This window comes from Mus caroli, chromosome 8 (genome assembly GCF_900094665.2).
Source record: "Mus caroli chromosome 8, CAROLI_EIJ_v1.1, whole genome shotgun sequence".
Lineage (NCBI taxonomy): Eukaryota > Metazoa > Chordata > Mammalia > Rodentia > Muridae > Mus > Mus caroli.
The window spans coordinates 100,891,543-100,908,364 of NC_034577.1; the positions used below are offsets into that span (position 1 = coordinate 100,891,543).

At 40.2% G+C, this 16,822-nt stretch overlaps 1 protein-coding gene across 2 annotated transcripts in view; it reads left to right on the top strand.

Moving 5' to 3' along the window:
* Ap1g1 (adaptor related protein complex 1 subunit gamma 1) overlaps positions 1–16,822 on the top strand; it is an 87,263-nt gene that overhangs the window by 27,273 nt on the left and 43,168 nt on the right. For both annotated transcript variants that reach the window (XM_021171150.2, XM_021171151.2), the window contains exon 3: positions 14,998–15,122. In XM_021171150.2, the coding sequence (XP_021026809.1) occupies positions 14,998–15,122 (125 nt within the window). The remainder of the gene's footprint in view (positions 1–14,997; positions 15,123–16,822) is intronic.

The window sequence follows — 16,822 nt, forward strand, 5'->3', positions numbered from 1 at the left end:
GAACTAACCAGTACCCCGGAGCTCTTGTCTCTAGCTGCATATGTATCGAAAGATGGCCTAGTCGGCCATCACTGGAAAGAGAGGCCCATTGGACTTGCCCCAATACAGGGGAATGCCAGGGCCAAAAGAATGGGAATGGGTGGGTAGGGAAGTGGGGGGGGTATGGGGGACCTTTGGGATAGCATTGGAAATGTAATTGAGGAAAATACGTTATAAAAAATATTAAAAATTTAAAAAAAAGGAAAGAGAAAAAAAAAGAAAAGAAAACATGGGTGTCTATATAGACTTGATTGATTATCATTTGAGACATTAGATCTGATTTATAGAAATCTAACTAGGAATTGAGCTTTAGAAAGAAAAGGTAGCCTGGTTGGGAAAAGACTCAGAGTACAGTCAGGCGTGATAGTGCATGCCTTTCAACGCTGCTCATGGGAAACAGAGGCAGGAGGATCTCTGAGTTGGAGGTCAGCCTGATCTACAGAGTGAGTTCCAGAATAGCCAGGGCTACACAGAGAAACCCTGTTTCAAGAAACAGGAACAACAACAACAAAAACAAAAACCAAACACACACACACACACACACACACACACACGGATTCAGAACCCTTCCATTGGGAGATGTCCACTGTTACATATTCCTAAGGGAATCCTAAAGGATACAGCTCTTGAATATAAAATCAGAGCAGATGAAGGTTTCGAGGAGATTTTACTTTGAAAAAGATACATGTGTACGGACATGTGTGTGCACACACACCATACATCTAAAGTTAAGATTCATTTCTGGAACATGATTAAATAAAATTACATGGGCTGAGGTATATTATAGTGGTGGAATTCTTGCCTGATATATGTAAGGCCTACATTTGATCCATAGTACCACATTAAAGGAGATTACTTCTAAAGTGTAGGTGAGATTTTGGGGATATTTTGAAATGTAGTTATTTGATAAAACTCGGAATTTTTAGTTGAAAAGTGTAAATACTCCAAAAAAATATGGTTAAATGTCAGTAAATAAAATAAAGGTTTTTCTGTTTGGAGCTAAGAGTTATAAGTCCACTACTTTTGTTTCTTTTACTTAAAAGTTCTTTCCTGAGCCAGGCAGTGGTGGCACCCACCTTTAATCCCAGCACCCGGGAGGCAGAGGCAGGCGGATTTCTGAGTTTGAGGCCAGCTTGGTGTACAACGTGTGTTCCAGGACAGCCAAGGCTATACAGAGAAACCCTGCCTCAAACAGCCAAAAAAAAAGTTCTTTCCTTGTTTATGTCAGTAATTTTCTTTATACTATGTCCATAAAAAGGTTCATATCTTAATTCTCTCACTTGTATGTATGAGTAGCAGCTATTCTTGTTTATTTGTGTGTAAAAGCTGCCCACTGAGTACATCTTACTGTTAGACGGGCTGTTTGCTATGGTGGTCAGGAGCAAACAGAATCCTGAAATACGCTAGCTTAACTAAGGTGACTGTTAAAAGGAAAATAAAACTTTCCTGAATATTGGTTCAGTTATTGGGAAACTTTTAAATGTGGTTTAAGCAATTGGAATATGTGAGTCAATTGTATATTTTATGAAATGGAGATACAGTTAAAGTATACTGAAAATGTATACAAATTGAAATGTGCTGTTTGAAGTCCATTCTGTATTTAGAAGCCTCATACACAAAAGTGTAAAATATTTAATACTTTCTATGATTCTATGTGGAAATATGATATTTTAGAGAAGTTGGTTAAATAAAATATGTTATGAAAACTAATTTTACCTGTTTCTTTTTAATTTTTATTGCAGTGTCTAGTATGATGCTGTCAATAGAAACAAAATACAAAAAGCCAGGCATGGTGGTGCATGCCTATAATCCCAGCACTTGGGAGGCTGAGGCAGGAGGATTGCTGCATTTTCAAGGCTAGCTTGGGCTATTACATAGCAAGTTTGAGGCAAGCCTGGGCTACACAATAAAACCCTGTCTTAGAAATGCTAAGAAAAATAATTTTTTAAAGGTGAGACATATAAATTATGTAGACATTTTAGAAACCACTTAAATAAAAATCTCATTCAAGTTTTACAGTAAAATCTTGACGTAGGTAATTCTCTCAAAGATGAATTCTTGCTCTGTGAAGAGGGAGCCAGAAAAAATAAATCAGAGTTTTAAATGATTTGTTTAAATTCATTCAGCTAGTAAATATTAGAGTAGACTTGGCCTTCTGCAACACAAAAGCCTATTCAGCTTTTGGGCTTAGTTAAATTCTATAAATAGCTACTTCCATTACGTTTATGTATTTTATCCCTGCCAAACCACAGAGCGACTGAGATAGTAACAACCTCCAGCATCAGTTTAAAAGAATAAAACAATAGTTCAAAGTTAGAACTGGGAGAAGGGACTCAAAACATCAGGCCAGGGTAGCTGTTGTTGAGTCAGCCAGAGTAAGAAAAGAAATTGTTTTTTTTTGTTTTTTTGTTTTTTTTTATTACATGTACACTGTAGCTGTCTTCAGACACCCCAGAATAATGAGAAAAGAAATTGTTAACTCCATGTTGCCAATGCCAGAATCCGAGAGCAAACCTGTAAGGGCCAGACTGCCTGCCTGCCTGCCTGCCCAGTGTGTATTATTTCTTTCCTAACTTACTGTCTGAGTGATTTGGAACAAGACCTTTGATTTTTCTCCCTTCCTCCCACTCTTCCTCTCTTCCCTTTCTCTTTTCATGTCCCCCTCTTCCTTTTTCTTTTCTATCTTTGACCTTTGTGTGTCAGTGTCCTCATCTGTAAAATGGAGACAATCCGGATTCCTACTTTATTGGGCTGTTATGAAGACTAAGTTAATAATTGTTAGAGATTTATGTTTGGTACATAAGGCATTACCTATTTTATCATTTCCCCAAGGAGTGCAAACATAGCTTTTGGAAGTACTGAGTTCTAAGAGACTGTTTTTTGTAGTTCTTTTATTGTCAGGGTTCAGAAACAATACCCTTAACATTTTATAACAGAAACATTTCTGAAAAGATGTATAACCTTTCACTTGTTTGGTTTAGATATAAGTAAAAAATAGTTTCCTAGCACAAGTTTGTTTATCTGTGTGTGTGTGTGTGTGTGTAAGTATCCCACTGCACACATGTGGAGGAGGTAAGATGACAGCTTGCAGGGATTGCCTCTGCCTCCTCCTGTAGATCTCAGGGATGGAGCCCAGGTTTGCAGGTTGGTGACAAGTGCCTCTACCCATGGAGCCATCTTGCAGACCACAAGTTGAGTATCTAAAGAATATTTTAGGAGTAGAAAACTGGGAACCAGGACCAAATTTTTATGTAGCTGTGTTGTAGGAATTGTTTTAAAATTCCTGCCAGTATATAAAGATGAAGGAACTTCACATAGAAAAACACTGGCTTCTACTATATCTTAGGAAATCAGAAGCTTTGGCAACGCTGGACACCGTTTTCCAGGTGACAGTCAGAGAGCTGGGCAGTGTTCTCTGTTTTTCCTTAAAATCAGCCTGCCTGTTATGTCCTGTTCCCTGTATGTGAGCCATCTTTCTGTCAGTGTGGTGTAGCTGTCCTCTCCTTCATCATCACAGTACTGGCTGTAAAGGCTCGTGCATTCTAAGAGACATTCACCTGCAGCTTCTTTAGAACATCTGTTCCTAATTACAAACTGTTCTTTCTGTGTGTGCGTACACACATGCTTTGTTCTACTATTTTTAAGTAATTGTGTCATAGATAAAGAATGCTTTCTTAAACAAACAATTCAGTTTTTATTTGAGATTTATTTTTAGTATATGTGTATGGGTGTCTGGTGTGGGGTTATGCCTATGCACCATATGCATGCAGTGTCTGCAGAAGCCAGAAGAGGGTGTCAGATACCTTGGCACTGGAGTTACATCTGGTTAGCTGCTGTGTTGGTCCCAGACCCTCTCTGGAGGAGCATTCAGTGCTCTTAACTGTTGAGCCATTTCTCCAGCTCCCTAGAAAAATGGTTTTTATAAATTTTTTTGCCTAGCAACATTATTGAATTCGGTTCTCAGAGTTGCTCTCTCTAAGGTTAGTAAAATTGTCTGAGAACAATGGGAATTCTTTTTCTTCCTTTATCGTTCTTAATACTTTTTTCATCTGTTTACTACTCTGTATAGGTATTGCAGTATTAAAAAGAGACAGTGTTTAATCCCAGCACTTGGGATTAAACAAGCAGAGCAGGAGGATCTCTGTGAGTTGGTATATAGTCCAAGACAGCCAGGACTACATAGAGAGGTCTTTGCCCCCTCCCAAAAAAGCTAATAATAAATAAATAAATAAATAAACAGGAAAGAAAACAATGACAGGCATCCTTATTAACAATTTTAAACTATATATATATCATGACTAAATATGGTGACTGTTATTGTTTTTAGGTATTTACCCTTTATTGTATAAAAACCCCTTGATAATTGATTTCATAAAGTCTTTTCACTGTGTCCTGAAACAATCATGGCTTTCTCTTTTAACCACTGTTAGTTATTTTTATTAATAGTTTCTCTGTTATATTCTCCTTTGTAGTTTGATTTTTTTCTTTTACGTTGTTAGATTGACCTTATCGATATTTGAACATATATATTACCTTATGTCAGTATCTTTTGTCCACTAACATGTCCTGAAAACAGGAGCTGGGCGTGTTGCTCAGGAGGGAGGGTATTTGCCTAGTTATAAGAAGCCTTGGGTGATGATGCCTGCCTGTAACCCCAATACTCTGGAGCTGGAGGCAAGAGGGTCAGAAGTTCAGAGTCTTCTAGGATATATATATATATATATATATATATATATATATTTATATAGTTTGAGGCCAGCCTAGGATATATGGGTCTCAAAAAAAGAAAGAAATGTCCTAAAAAACAATGATCGGACCATTAACAGACCCAGACTGTGGTCTCAAAATGTTTTTTCACTTAAAAGACCCAGAGCCCATCAGAATGACAGATCCTAAATGCAGGCTAAGAAATGTAGAAAAGTTAGAGCCATCAGCCTGTATCAGGAGCCAGAAAGACAGAGGCTGTTTGCAGAAGGTTTCAGTAGTCATTGGAAGAGGCTGTCATGTTCCCAACTCTGATAAATTGGGTATTGAGGCTAATAGTGTGATTAAAACATACAAACCCTCTCCCAATCTAGCATGTAGGTTTTGAACTCAGTCCTAGAGCATGCCAAGTATGGGCTGTACCATGGAAGTCTATCTTCAGCATCAAACAAGTTAGGATCCATGAAAACCAATTAATATTTAAACAAAATCTTATGCATTTCATTGGTCATCTTTAAGAGATTTTATAAAATTAACTCATTTTGAAAGTGGTCAGTAGCAGGAAAGAAACATTTATTTTTCTTTACCAATGTTTTTTTCTGAAAGAATTGTCAGTTACTTGATGCTATAGAGAAGTTGCTTCTTAGAACTTTTGTTTAGCTGATAAAGTGGGATAATATTCTAATAAAGAATTAGAATATTACCATCGTGCAACACAACACACCTGGTGAACAGAAAAATGATAGTGTGCACCCTGATAAGAGTGGGCATTGTTCCCTTAGGGTGGTGCATATTTGCAAGATCAAATCAAAACAGTTTTCAGAGTGAAAAACCTGATGAAGCCACTTAACTTACAGAGTGGAAAACAGTTTTTGCCCGTTATGTAAGCAAGCACGCAGCTAGCCGTGTCTATGGCAGCGTTGCTTTCCTAGGGAAACAGTGGGGGGAACCCATGGTCCTCAGAAACAGTAGGGGGCACATGTGTGGGCCTCGAGGTAGGGGTGGAACAGTACAGTAAATGTGACTTGTTAGAGTTGTGTCGATGGGGAGTGAGAAGACCAGTTATAAAGATGTATTTTGTAATGTTTAAGACACCCCCAACCAGCTTTTCCACGTGTACAGTAGGGACAGCATTTCTGTGTGGAGAGGAAGCAAATGGCTCTGAGGCTCAACATGCAGAGGAAGTGCAGAGCCAGCCTGGGCAACTTGGTAAGGCACTGTCTCACAGTAAAGATGAAAGAACTGGCGAAGGACATAGCATAGTTGGCAGAGTGCTTGTCTAGCATGCCCCATGCCCTGGGCACAGTTAGGTGGCACAGGCCTGTCATTTCAGCGCCTGGAGTTGGAAGCAGATCAAGAGTTGAGAGCCATCCTCAGTTACATTGTGAATGTGAGGCCAGTCCTAAAAACAACAAAGGTTTTCAAGTGTTGCCCTGCCTCCACACTAAGTAGGGCAGTGCTGGTTGATTAAAAGGTTGTCAACTAGTGTTAAGAGTTTTTATGTATTTTGAATAACCTCTCAATCTCTCTCTCTCTCTCTCTCTCTCTCTCTCTCTCTCTCTCTCTCTCCAGAGTTTCTTTGTGTAACAGGCTTAGCTGTCGTCCTGGAATTTGTAGGCTTTGTAGACTTGGCTGGACTTGAACTCTCAGAGATGAGTGCTTGGATTAGGTGTGCCGCCACACCTAGCTCATAGGTACTTTTCTTAAGAGGAGAAAGTGATTGGATGTGTAGTCAGGTTTTAGGAATTTTTTTTTCTCTCAAATAGAAAAATGAAAAAGTTTCTGGTCTTGTTGTGTCTGGCCAGTATATCACAACCTAGGTTCTAGCCTGGAAAGGCATTTTGGAAACCTGGAAGAGAAGAGGGGCTGGGCTGCGCCCCTCTTCTCTTAGATAAAGAGGGAACCAAGACAAAAGTCTCTGCTCAAGGTTCAATTTTTACTATTCCGGCACTCAGTTATAAAAGAAGGGGGAGGAGCCCAATTCCCGCCAAATAATCTTGGGGTCCAGTAGCAGGGTGATCACGTGATGGCTTCCGAACAGCAAAGCGACAGGTTCCAGCAGTGGGCGTGGCAGAACGATTGAGTGGGAAGCTCCATCCAGGTGTAAACAATGGAACCATTTAGGCTGGGGGAGGGGAGACTACATGGTCTCTAAGGATTTTGTGTTGCTTAGATACATAGTGGTGGTACTTATAACAAGCTTGCTTCTCAACAGTGTGTGTGTTATTTTTTTCATTGGTAAAATAAAGCAAATGAGCATAGTTTTCGGCAGATGCATGTGTGCCCCTGACCTGTAAGAGCCTTTGAAAAGCTAACAGAGTGGAACACCTTTTAATCTGGAAAGTCATGTTAAACATTGTGTTTGTATTTGCTTCAGATAAGTGTAACAAGACCAGAAACCTGTTGAATGCTCTTTTTTTCTTTTTTGTATTTGTGTGTTTGTGTACTTGGCCATGTTGGTGCATGTTGAGGCCAGAGGTTGCTGTAGGTTCTCATCTTCAAGTTGCTTTTCCAACTCACCCTTTGAGGAAAGATGTCTTTAGTAAACCTGGAACTCAACAGTTGCAGCTAGAGTGGCTGAGCAGTGCGAGCTTGGGATCAGCCAGTTGTGCTCATTGCTGTCTCCTGTCCCCTCTTGTTTCTGGGGTCACAGATGCTTGCTGCTAAGCCTTCTTAAACATTTCAAAAAATGTCATGTACTCCATGACTTGTGTGTGGAGATCCTAGTTCTTTTGTGGAAGTCTGTGCTTTATTTCTGTCATGTGGGTCCCAGGAATTAAACTTGGCTTGTCAGTCTGGTCAGTAAGCATTTTTATCTGATAAGTCATCTTGCTAGCCTTCAAGCATAACTTAAATTTTTAAAAAATGTATTTTTACTTATGTGTGTCAGTGTTTTCTGTACTATGCACATAACTGTGGGATAGCCTGGAACTGGAGTCCCTGACATTTGTGAGCCACCATGTGGGGGCCAGGAATTGAACCCAGGTTCTTTGTAAGAGCAACATGCGTTCTTGATTACCAAGCAATCCCTCCAACTCTGAGAACTAATTTTACATAGAGCATCCTGCTGAGGACGATTCTGAGGCTATTTCAGAGACCAGCTACAAAGAATTAATGTCTGCCTGAAAAACTGAATTGAAATTCTAATGCTTAATATCCACTGAGACATACTGTTCAACTCCAAAGTTCTTAATAAAAATTGGTTTGAAATTTTCTTTTAAAAAGGAACATTGAAAGTCATTTAGAATCTAGAAATTCTAGATGTGTGATTGTGCATCCTTTAATCTCAGCACTCAGGATGCCAAGGCAGGCAGATCTCTTAAATTTGAGGCCAGCTTGGTCATATAACAAGTTCTAGGCCAGCCAGGACTGCATAAGTTTCTTGTCTCAAACAAACAAACTGTCTCTACTTAAAATCTGCTCAGTCACAGTTTCTTTGAAGTACTCAGTCGGGCTGCTGCATGACTATCATCATAGCACTTGGGAGACGAGGCCGGAAGGCCAAGGGTTTAAGGTCATTCTTGAGGTACACAGGGGAGCTGTAGTTAAAGGCCAGCCTAGGATGCAGGAGAGCCTGTCTCAGAAAGCCGTAAAGTTAACAATAGATAGAATTTCCTAGAAGTGTCCTATACTTTCAGAACTGCCTGCTGATTCTCACTGGTCCAGGTTAGGAATCTTTCTAAGAGGCAACTGATAGCTTCAAGTCTCTTAGGCTTGCAGCTGATTGGGTGACTTGAATGTGCCTGCTGAGGAGGGTTCTAAGGCTGTGTCAAAGTTCAGCTACAAAGAATTAATGACTGCCTGGAAAGCAATGATGGGAAACCCAGGCCCCTAGGTGGAATTAGAGTCAGGGAGGTCCAGCTCCTAAGTCAGACTGATTTCTCTCTAGTCCAGTATGTGTTTTCTAGGGAGATAGGAGCCTCTTCTCTGATCATTTCCCCTCACCAGGATTGGATACCCTTGTTTTCATAGCAGTTAATGCATAATGACTGCCATATTTATATGTAACCCATACATACTGATATTATTATATTGTTCCTTTAAATTGAGTATCAGTGGACTGATGGCATTGGTTACTACACTGCAGGAATTTGCTAAGCTAAAGCAGAATGTCCTTGGAGATCAAGCTGATAGTAACCACCCCATCTCAGAACAGTGTCTCACAAACTAGAAGCCAGTGTTAAAAGGAAATCAGGGAATAGGAACGAGATCATTATCAGACTTTGGAGTTAGAGATGGGAGAGAGGCAGAGGTTCCTGTGGAAAAGCAAATATATTACAGTGCAAGTTAAATAGTGATGTTGGCAAAGGGGAATTTGACAGGAGATAAGAAGTAATTGGTAGCAGAAAAAAGCATAGTTTTTGTGAGGATTTGGGACTAGGGACAAACACACAGAAGCTCTTATAAGTACCTGCAGCAGTTACATGGTCTCGTAATCATTTTCCTTTTTAAGAAAATTTTGTTTTGTTTTTTAAGATTTATTTATTTATTATATATAAGTCACTGTAGCTGTCTTCAGATATACCAGAAGAGGGCATCAGATCCCATTACAGATGGTTGTGAGCTACCATGTGGTTGCTGGGAGTTGGAACTCAAGACCTCTGGAAGAGAAGAGCAGCCAGTGCTCTTAACCGCTGAGCCATCTCTCCAGCCCTAATAATTTTCTTTATGAATTTTAAGACTGATTCATTCCCTGCTTTACTAAGTATTGCATCTCCCTAAGATTCTAGTGTTAAACTCTAAGCCTTATTTTGTAAAGTGTTCTAATGCTCAAATGTACTTTTGTTATGCTTTGAAATATATACTGTCCAGCTATATAGAAAGAGTTATTTTCCCCTCAGTTATATTAGCTCTTCTGTTTGTTTTAATTAATGAATTTAATTATTCCCTTCTAGAAGGGAATATTTGTCTTTGAAATAGGTAATGATAGTGTAATTGATTTTAAACTTGAAAGCTACAAAGCGATTAGGATTAAAAACTCCCCTTTCTATCCCTGTCTTTCTATCACTTTTCCATAGGCCACCAGTGGCTCAACTGCTTAATAAACATTCTTCCAGATACAAAATGTACACTGTGTATCTGCAGGTGATTGTGACCTATTATTGCTGTTGGGCACTCATTAATCTTGTCTCATATATCTGTCAATATCATATCACTACTTCATGTTCATAGATTATAACAATATATCATATCAATATATAAGAATCCTTACTCAAGGGCTAAAGAGATGGTTTTGTGGTTAAAAACACTTGTTGCTCTTGCAGAAGACCTAGGTCCAGTTCCCAGCACCCACATGGTGGCTCACAACTGCCTAGAACCTCATTTATATCCAGAGGATTTGATACCTTCTTTTGACCTCTGCAGATTGCAGGCATGTACATGGTGCACAGACAGAACATTCAAACACATTTAAAAAGTTCTCTGGACCATGGCATGTAGCTCCATGCAGAGTCTCAGGGTCTCAGGAGGCCCTGGAATCCATTCCCAGCAACACATGTGTCCTTGTTTCTCCCAGCTTCTTTGATGTGCTCACAGTAGTATATTTTATACAGTATTTTGCTACATGTATGAGTCATTATACTGATGTCTTGGTAATGACACCCATTTTCCTATTTGAAATATTTGAATACTATCCATTTTTCATATTTAATTATAAGTGCAGGTTTTTATGAAAATTGCTGAGTCAAAGGTATATATTTATAATTTAAATAGATCAGAACTTTGTACGTCTTGTGGCAGTTTATACTTCCATTGTAAATAAAGGCCTCATGCCATCAAATGATTGTTGGTCTTTGCAAATCTAGATTTAAAAGTAGTGGCTGGAGAGATGGTTAAGTGTTTGCTGCTCTTGCAGAGGACTGGCGTTTAGTACCAGCATCTGTGTCAGGTGGCTGGAGTAATTCCAACTCCAAGGGATCTGATGCCCCCATGGTAGTGGCATCCCCAAAATTGCTGGGGTCCCTTGCTACAGCTGGCTGCACTTTGACCAATACCTTCTTCTGGGCTTTCTTCAGGGACTCTAGCCCTGCCACACAGTTCAGGCTGCTCTTCATGACTCCTTCATGCCTTCAAAACCACCTGAGTGATTCATACACTATCAAGTTCAGATATCAGCACGATGTACCTTGGCCATGTCTGGAGGAACAGCTTCTGTGTGAGATGACTCTCAGGAAACACTGTCCAGAAGATTGTACCTCATTATTGTTGGTCTCTTCTCAATCTCTGCTAATTTCTTAGCTCTAGCTGACCAGCATTGAGCATCCCAATAAAGCAAAGGTGTCATTTTAGTAGTTCCGGTATCTTGTTAATCACAACTGAATCTTCAGCCCCAGCTGACCAGAAGCACAGATTCTTTGCTTTCCTCTGAAACTTCACAAGCCAGCCCTCCATTGTCTGCACTGCTTTCAACATCCTTATCTTCCAAACCTTCCCTGAGCAGCTAACTGAGCTCTCACCACTCAATGACTTTTCTAGCCCAAAGTTCCAAAGTCCTTTGACAGTCCTCCCGAAAACTAGATAGTCAGGTCTGTCACAGCAATGCCTCCGTTAGTTAGGGTCACTTTGGATGTGATAAGACAGCACAACCAATGCGATCATAGTTCATCATCAAAGGAAATCAAGACAGAACTCGCAGAGGTCAGGACCCTGGAGGCAGGAGCTGATACAGAGGCCATGGAGAGATGCTGCTTACCAGCTTGCTTCCCCTGGCTTGCTCAGCCTGCTTTCTTATAGAACCCAGGACCACCAGCCCAGGGATGGCATCACCCACAGTGGACTCCCCCAACCTCCATCAGTCATTAATTAAGAAAATGCCCTGCCGGGCGGTGATGGCACACGCCTTTAATCCCAGCACTTGGGAAGCAGAGGCAGGTAGATTTCTGAGTTCGAGGCCAGCCTGGTCTACAGAGTGAGTTCTAGGACAGCCAGGGCTACACAGAGAAGCCCTGTCTCGAAAAACAACAACAACAACAAAAACCAAAACAAAACCAAAGCCAAAAACAAAACAAAACAAAACAAAACAAAACAAAAAAAAAAGAAAAGAAAAGAAAACGCTCTACAAGTTTGCCTACAGTCAGATCTTATGGAAGCATTTTTCTCAATTGATGCTCTTTACTGTTTTGTTTTGTTTTGTTTTGTTTTGTTTTTTGAGACAGGGTTTCTCTGTCTGGCCTTGGCTGTCCTGGAACTCACTCTGTAGACCAGGCTGGTCTAGAACTTAGAAATCCGCCTGCCTCTGCCTCCCAAGTGCTGGGATTAAAGGTGTGCGCGCGCACACACACCACGCCTGGCTTGCTCTTTACCTTTTGATGACTAGTTTATGTCAAGTTGACATAAAATTAGCCACAACACCCTCTTCAAGACTCCGAGGGGACCCCATATGCATGTGTACATACATGTGCATTCAGACATGCATACACATAAGTAAAAATCTTTCCTGCTTTCCTCCCTCTCCCTTCCTCCCTCCTCTCTTTCTCCTTCCACTTCTTTCTTTTCTTTTCTTTTCTTTCTCTCTCTCTCTTTCTCTCTCTCTCTTTCTCTCTCTTTCTCTTTCTCTTTTTCTCCCTCTCTCTCTTTCTCTCTTTCTCTCTCTCTCTCTTTCTCTCTCTCTTTTCTTTTCTTTTCCTTTCTTTCTTTCTTTCTTTCTTTCTTTCTTTCTTTCTTTCTTTCTTTCTTTCTTTCTTCTTTCTTTTTTCCGTCATTTTCTGAGACAGGGTCTCACTATGTAGCTCTGGCTGTCTTGGAACTCACTCTACAAACCAGGCTGTTCTAGAGCTAAGAGATCTGTCCACTTCTGCTTCAAATGCAGGATTAAAGGACCGCCATGCTTGGCATAAAAATAAATCTTAAAAATAGCATCTCTATATGGTCGGGATTTATTACTCCCTTTAAACACCTCAATTGAGGCTTATTTTTATAAATCATACAGCTCACACTTTTCAGGTGTACAATTCAGTGCCTTAGGAATTTATTCAGTTCAATTTACATTTGTTTGATGAGGTTAACGTAATTTGTTTGAGCTGTGTTCTGTTTTCTAGGCGTTGTCTGGCCTAATCTTTTTTATTTTAATACTGTATTTTTGGTCTTTTTTCACAATTGGTTGGTAGGATGCCATTACATAGGACCTCATGAGTGTGAAATGAGTTACAAATGTTTCCCAAGGTGCATTTGTCTTTTGACTTTGGCCATGGAATTAGGTATACAAGTTCGTTCCCTCTTAAGATTGTCTAGGATATGAATACATAAGTGGGGCTAGGCTGGGGAGCTAGTTTAATTAGTAAAGTGGTTGTGTAGCAGTCGTGAAGACCCGAGCTTGCTCTCTAGAACCAAGTAGAAAAAGAAAAGCGGTGTCATGGTGTGTCCTTGTAATCTCAGGACTGCAAAGCTCAGTCAGGAGAACCCGTGGGGCTCACTGGCCAGCTAGCTTAGCCTAAAACCTGTCTTGAAAAAAAAACAAACAAACAAACAAACGGTGGGTGCTGGAGAGATAGATGGCTCAATGGCTAGGCTTGCTTATTGTGCAACTGTGAAGACCTGAGTTCAAATCCTAGGATCTACTTAGCAAGATGGGTATGGTCTCATGAATACCAGTAACTTCAGCCCTGGGGTGGGGTTGGGTAGTGACAAGGGAACTCACAGAAAACCAAATGATGTTAACCCATATGATTTACAATTATATCTCAATAAAGAGAGAAATAGGTTTTATGACTATTAAAACACAGCTCTAACTATGAGTGATGCCTTAGAGGATAGCCTGCTCACTGAGTAATTTAAGCAAGAATAGTGTTGGGTCATTTACTTGCCTAGTGCTTGGAGCTGACCATGAGCAAGAGATTCGGTAATGATGATGAAAACTTTGGTGCTATCAGAGTCTAGGAGGATTTTTTTCATGACAGAATTTTTATAAAATTACTCAATGGAATGTTTGAAAAACAAGCATAAAGTAGAATTTTTGTTACAGGGTTTGAGGTAGTGTGATTCATAGCTCAGGTTAGCCTCAAACTTGAGGTGGAGTTGAAGTTGACCTTGAATTGACCTTTCTGTTGGGATTCCAGGCCTGCCCTGCCCTAGCAGGCCTGCTTGAATAGGGAAGCTCTGGCAACATTGTTAATTCTGATCTGGTCTTTCACCAGTAGGTCTTTTCTACATACATTGTAAAAACAACATCAACTTCTGTGCAGAATCATTTTAAAAATTGCCATAGGACATGTAGCAGGAAGGGTAGGGCTGTGGTTTACCTCTTCACTCTCCTGCCCACCTCCCCTTACAGAGGATTTCTTCCCCTATCCCTGTCTTGGGATTTAGTGTTGTGATAGTGTAGCTAGTCACCTAATTTGAGGTTACTCCAGGTACTTTGAAAGGATAATTAAGAGTAGCCTCAAGCAGTTCTATTTGTGGAACTGCCGTATACTTCCTTCCATTTCCCTTGAGCCCATTAGATGAACTCATAGTGGACAGCAGTCTCCCATGACTGGCCGGTGCTTCCTGTGCACACAGCTCTCTGGTGGGGGCTCCTAAGCCAATGCATGACTCAAAAGGAAAGAGTAATTTAAAAAGTCTTCTTGGAGAGCTTGGTTTGTGTATGTCCTTTAAAGAACACTAGCCCAGAGGGAATGTTTGGCCTTTCCTTTGTCTAGTTGGAACCTTAAAGTGTATCAGAGTGGCTGTGATTTTCAAGAAAGGCAAAGTTTCATTTTAAAAGGCTCTTAAACTTTGAGGAGCTATTTAATAATAGTTGTTGTTACCGTTATTTTGTGAATCAACGATCTCACACAGGCTAGAAAACTGCTCCTCTAATAATTATGTGAAGAAAAAAAAATAGAAAACAATTTTGCTTAGTATTGCTATTGTGTTTCCCTCTGGAGATTTTATTGTCTTTCCGCATTTGTTTTCTCTGTTTAAGCTCCAAATGTGGTTCATTAACTTTTTGAGTTCATTGTACATTTTGATATCTATCTAAGGTACTCTAAAGTTCTGTATTTCCAGCTGCTGAATGATTTATTGTTCTATATATAGGTATACAATATGGCTGTTTGTATGTGCACCACATGTATGTGAGTGCAGTCAACAGACTCCAGAGCTGGAGCTATCTGATGTGCGCTCTGGGAGCCAAGCTGACGTCCTTAAACTTACAATGCCTGCGCCATAGCAATGCAAACCAATGTACCAACGTACCAATGCACAGTGCTCTTCCCTCTCTGCTCACCGTTTCTTTCTTTCTTTCTTTTTTTGTTTTTTTGTTTTTTTTTTTTGTAGTTGGAGTGCCTCAAGCTAATCGCCTCACAAAAGTTCACAGACAAACGCATTGGCTATTTAGGAGCAATGCTGTTATTAGATGAGAGACAAGATGTGCATCTTCTCATGACCAACTGCATCAAGAAGTAAGTCTTACATGTCCCTGCTCTTCCCCGTCATAACAACTGTTCTGGTCTTTGCAGGGTATCTTGTGGGAGTAAGAGTAGCTACTTAATGATTTTATACTTATTGTCCAGAATGTATTTTGAGTGACTTTTGATTGTGGTTAATAGTTTAAAGATGCTAAGCAAAAGAAAACCAAAGCATTGCTGTGCATCTTTGGGCACAGTACATAATTAACAATTAGATAAGTATTTGCTATTCTTAGAAAAGAGAAGAAAGCTTTGGTGAAATCTGGATTTTCATACTTTGTCTTTCTAGTATGTTGGATACCATGAATAATGAAATATTGCCTTTATTAATACCAATCTATATTCTGAGTATGGGACTGAAATTTTAGTAGTATGGGATTGTACTCAATCCCTGTGAAAATATTAGATTTATTTTATTATTTTGTGTGTGTATGTGATCTCATGTATGTGAGGGAGCATGGCCTGTGTGTGTGTGTGTGTGTGTGTGTGTGTGTGTGTGTGTGTGTGTGTAAAGACAGCCTTGTGGAGTTGGTTTTCGCCTTCCACTGTTAAATGATTTTCAGGGATTGAATGCAGGTCATGAGGCTCATGTGGTGTGTGCTTTACTTACTAAGCCATCTCACTAGCCCTGAAAATGTTTGAGACAGGGTCTTGCTAGTGTTCCTCAGGCCAGCCTGGGTCGCTGGAGCATGACTTGGTCCTTTAAGTCTCCAGTGTCCTCACTGATGTAGTAGTTGTTGTATTTACTCACTTGTGGAATAACCAAGGAACACCTGCTGTGTGGAGACTCTAGGAGGGAGTTAGCTGTTTTCTCTCGTGCCCCTCCTACAATAGTCTGTGAGTGGGCTGCAGTGGTACATGCCTGTGATCCCACCACTTACAGACTCAATCAGGAGATCACAAGTTCAAGGCTAATCTGGGCTGTCTGGTGACATAGTGCCAACAAACATACAGAAGTTTGAAAGTTAAGAAAATTCTGCAGGTCTGAAATGGTTAAAGGTACCTTTTGGTATCTGTTTAATCAGTAACTTAATATTTTAAATTTTCTTTTTTGTTTGTATTATGTATTTGACAGAAGGTAGAAGTAGGGGATAGGCGAGGCATTAGGGTACAGGTGGCTGTCTTAGTAGACATTTACATTGTGTGCATTTCTCTCTTTTAGGACTGACCTACATCAGATTTTACATTGTAATCGAATATTTCAAACTGAGAGTTAGAATTTGGTTGTAATTGTGAAGTGTAGCACCTAATTGTAGCCTGTAAACTTGATTTTAGAAAGGATTGTCTTTCTTTTGGGGGATGGGGGAGGGTCTATGAAATATGAGTAGTGAACATCCAGGTGGATTAGTTATTCATCTTTTGTCGCACACCTGCCTACATACCAGGGGCTGTTGTAAACACCAGGGCAGAGAGTGGACAAACATGAACAGCAACCCTTGGTGACATGAGAATACATCCTTAAGACGGTCTTCATGATTCTCTTCCACATTTGCTATGGTCAGGGCTGCAGGGAAGCCTTTCCCTTTGCTTCTTTAATGGTCTGTTGCCCAGTCATGTGGAGATAAGCTAGTAGTTCTGCCGGCAGCAAGACTTGTTAGAGTTAACACCAAACCAAAGGCTAGCCTTAGAGCTTGATAAAAATTGAAAATGAGGCACATAAACAAAACAGAACAATCCCTCCCCCCCCCCCCCCC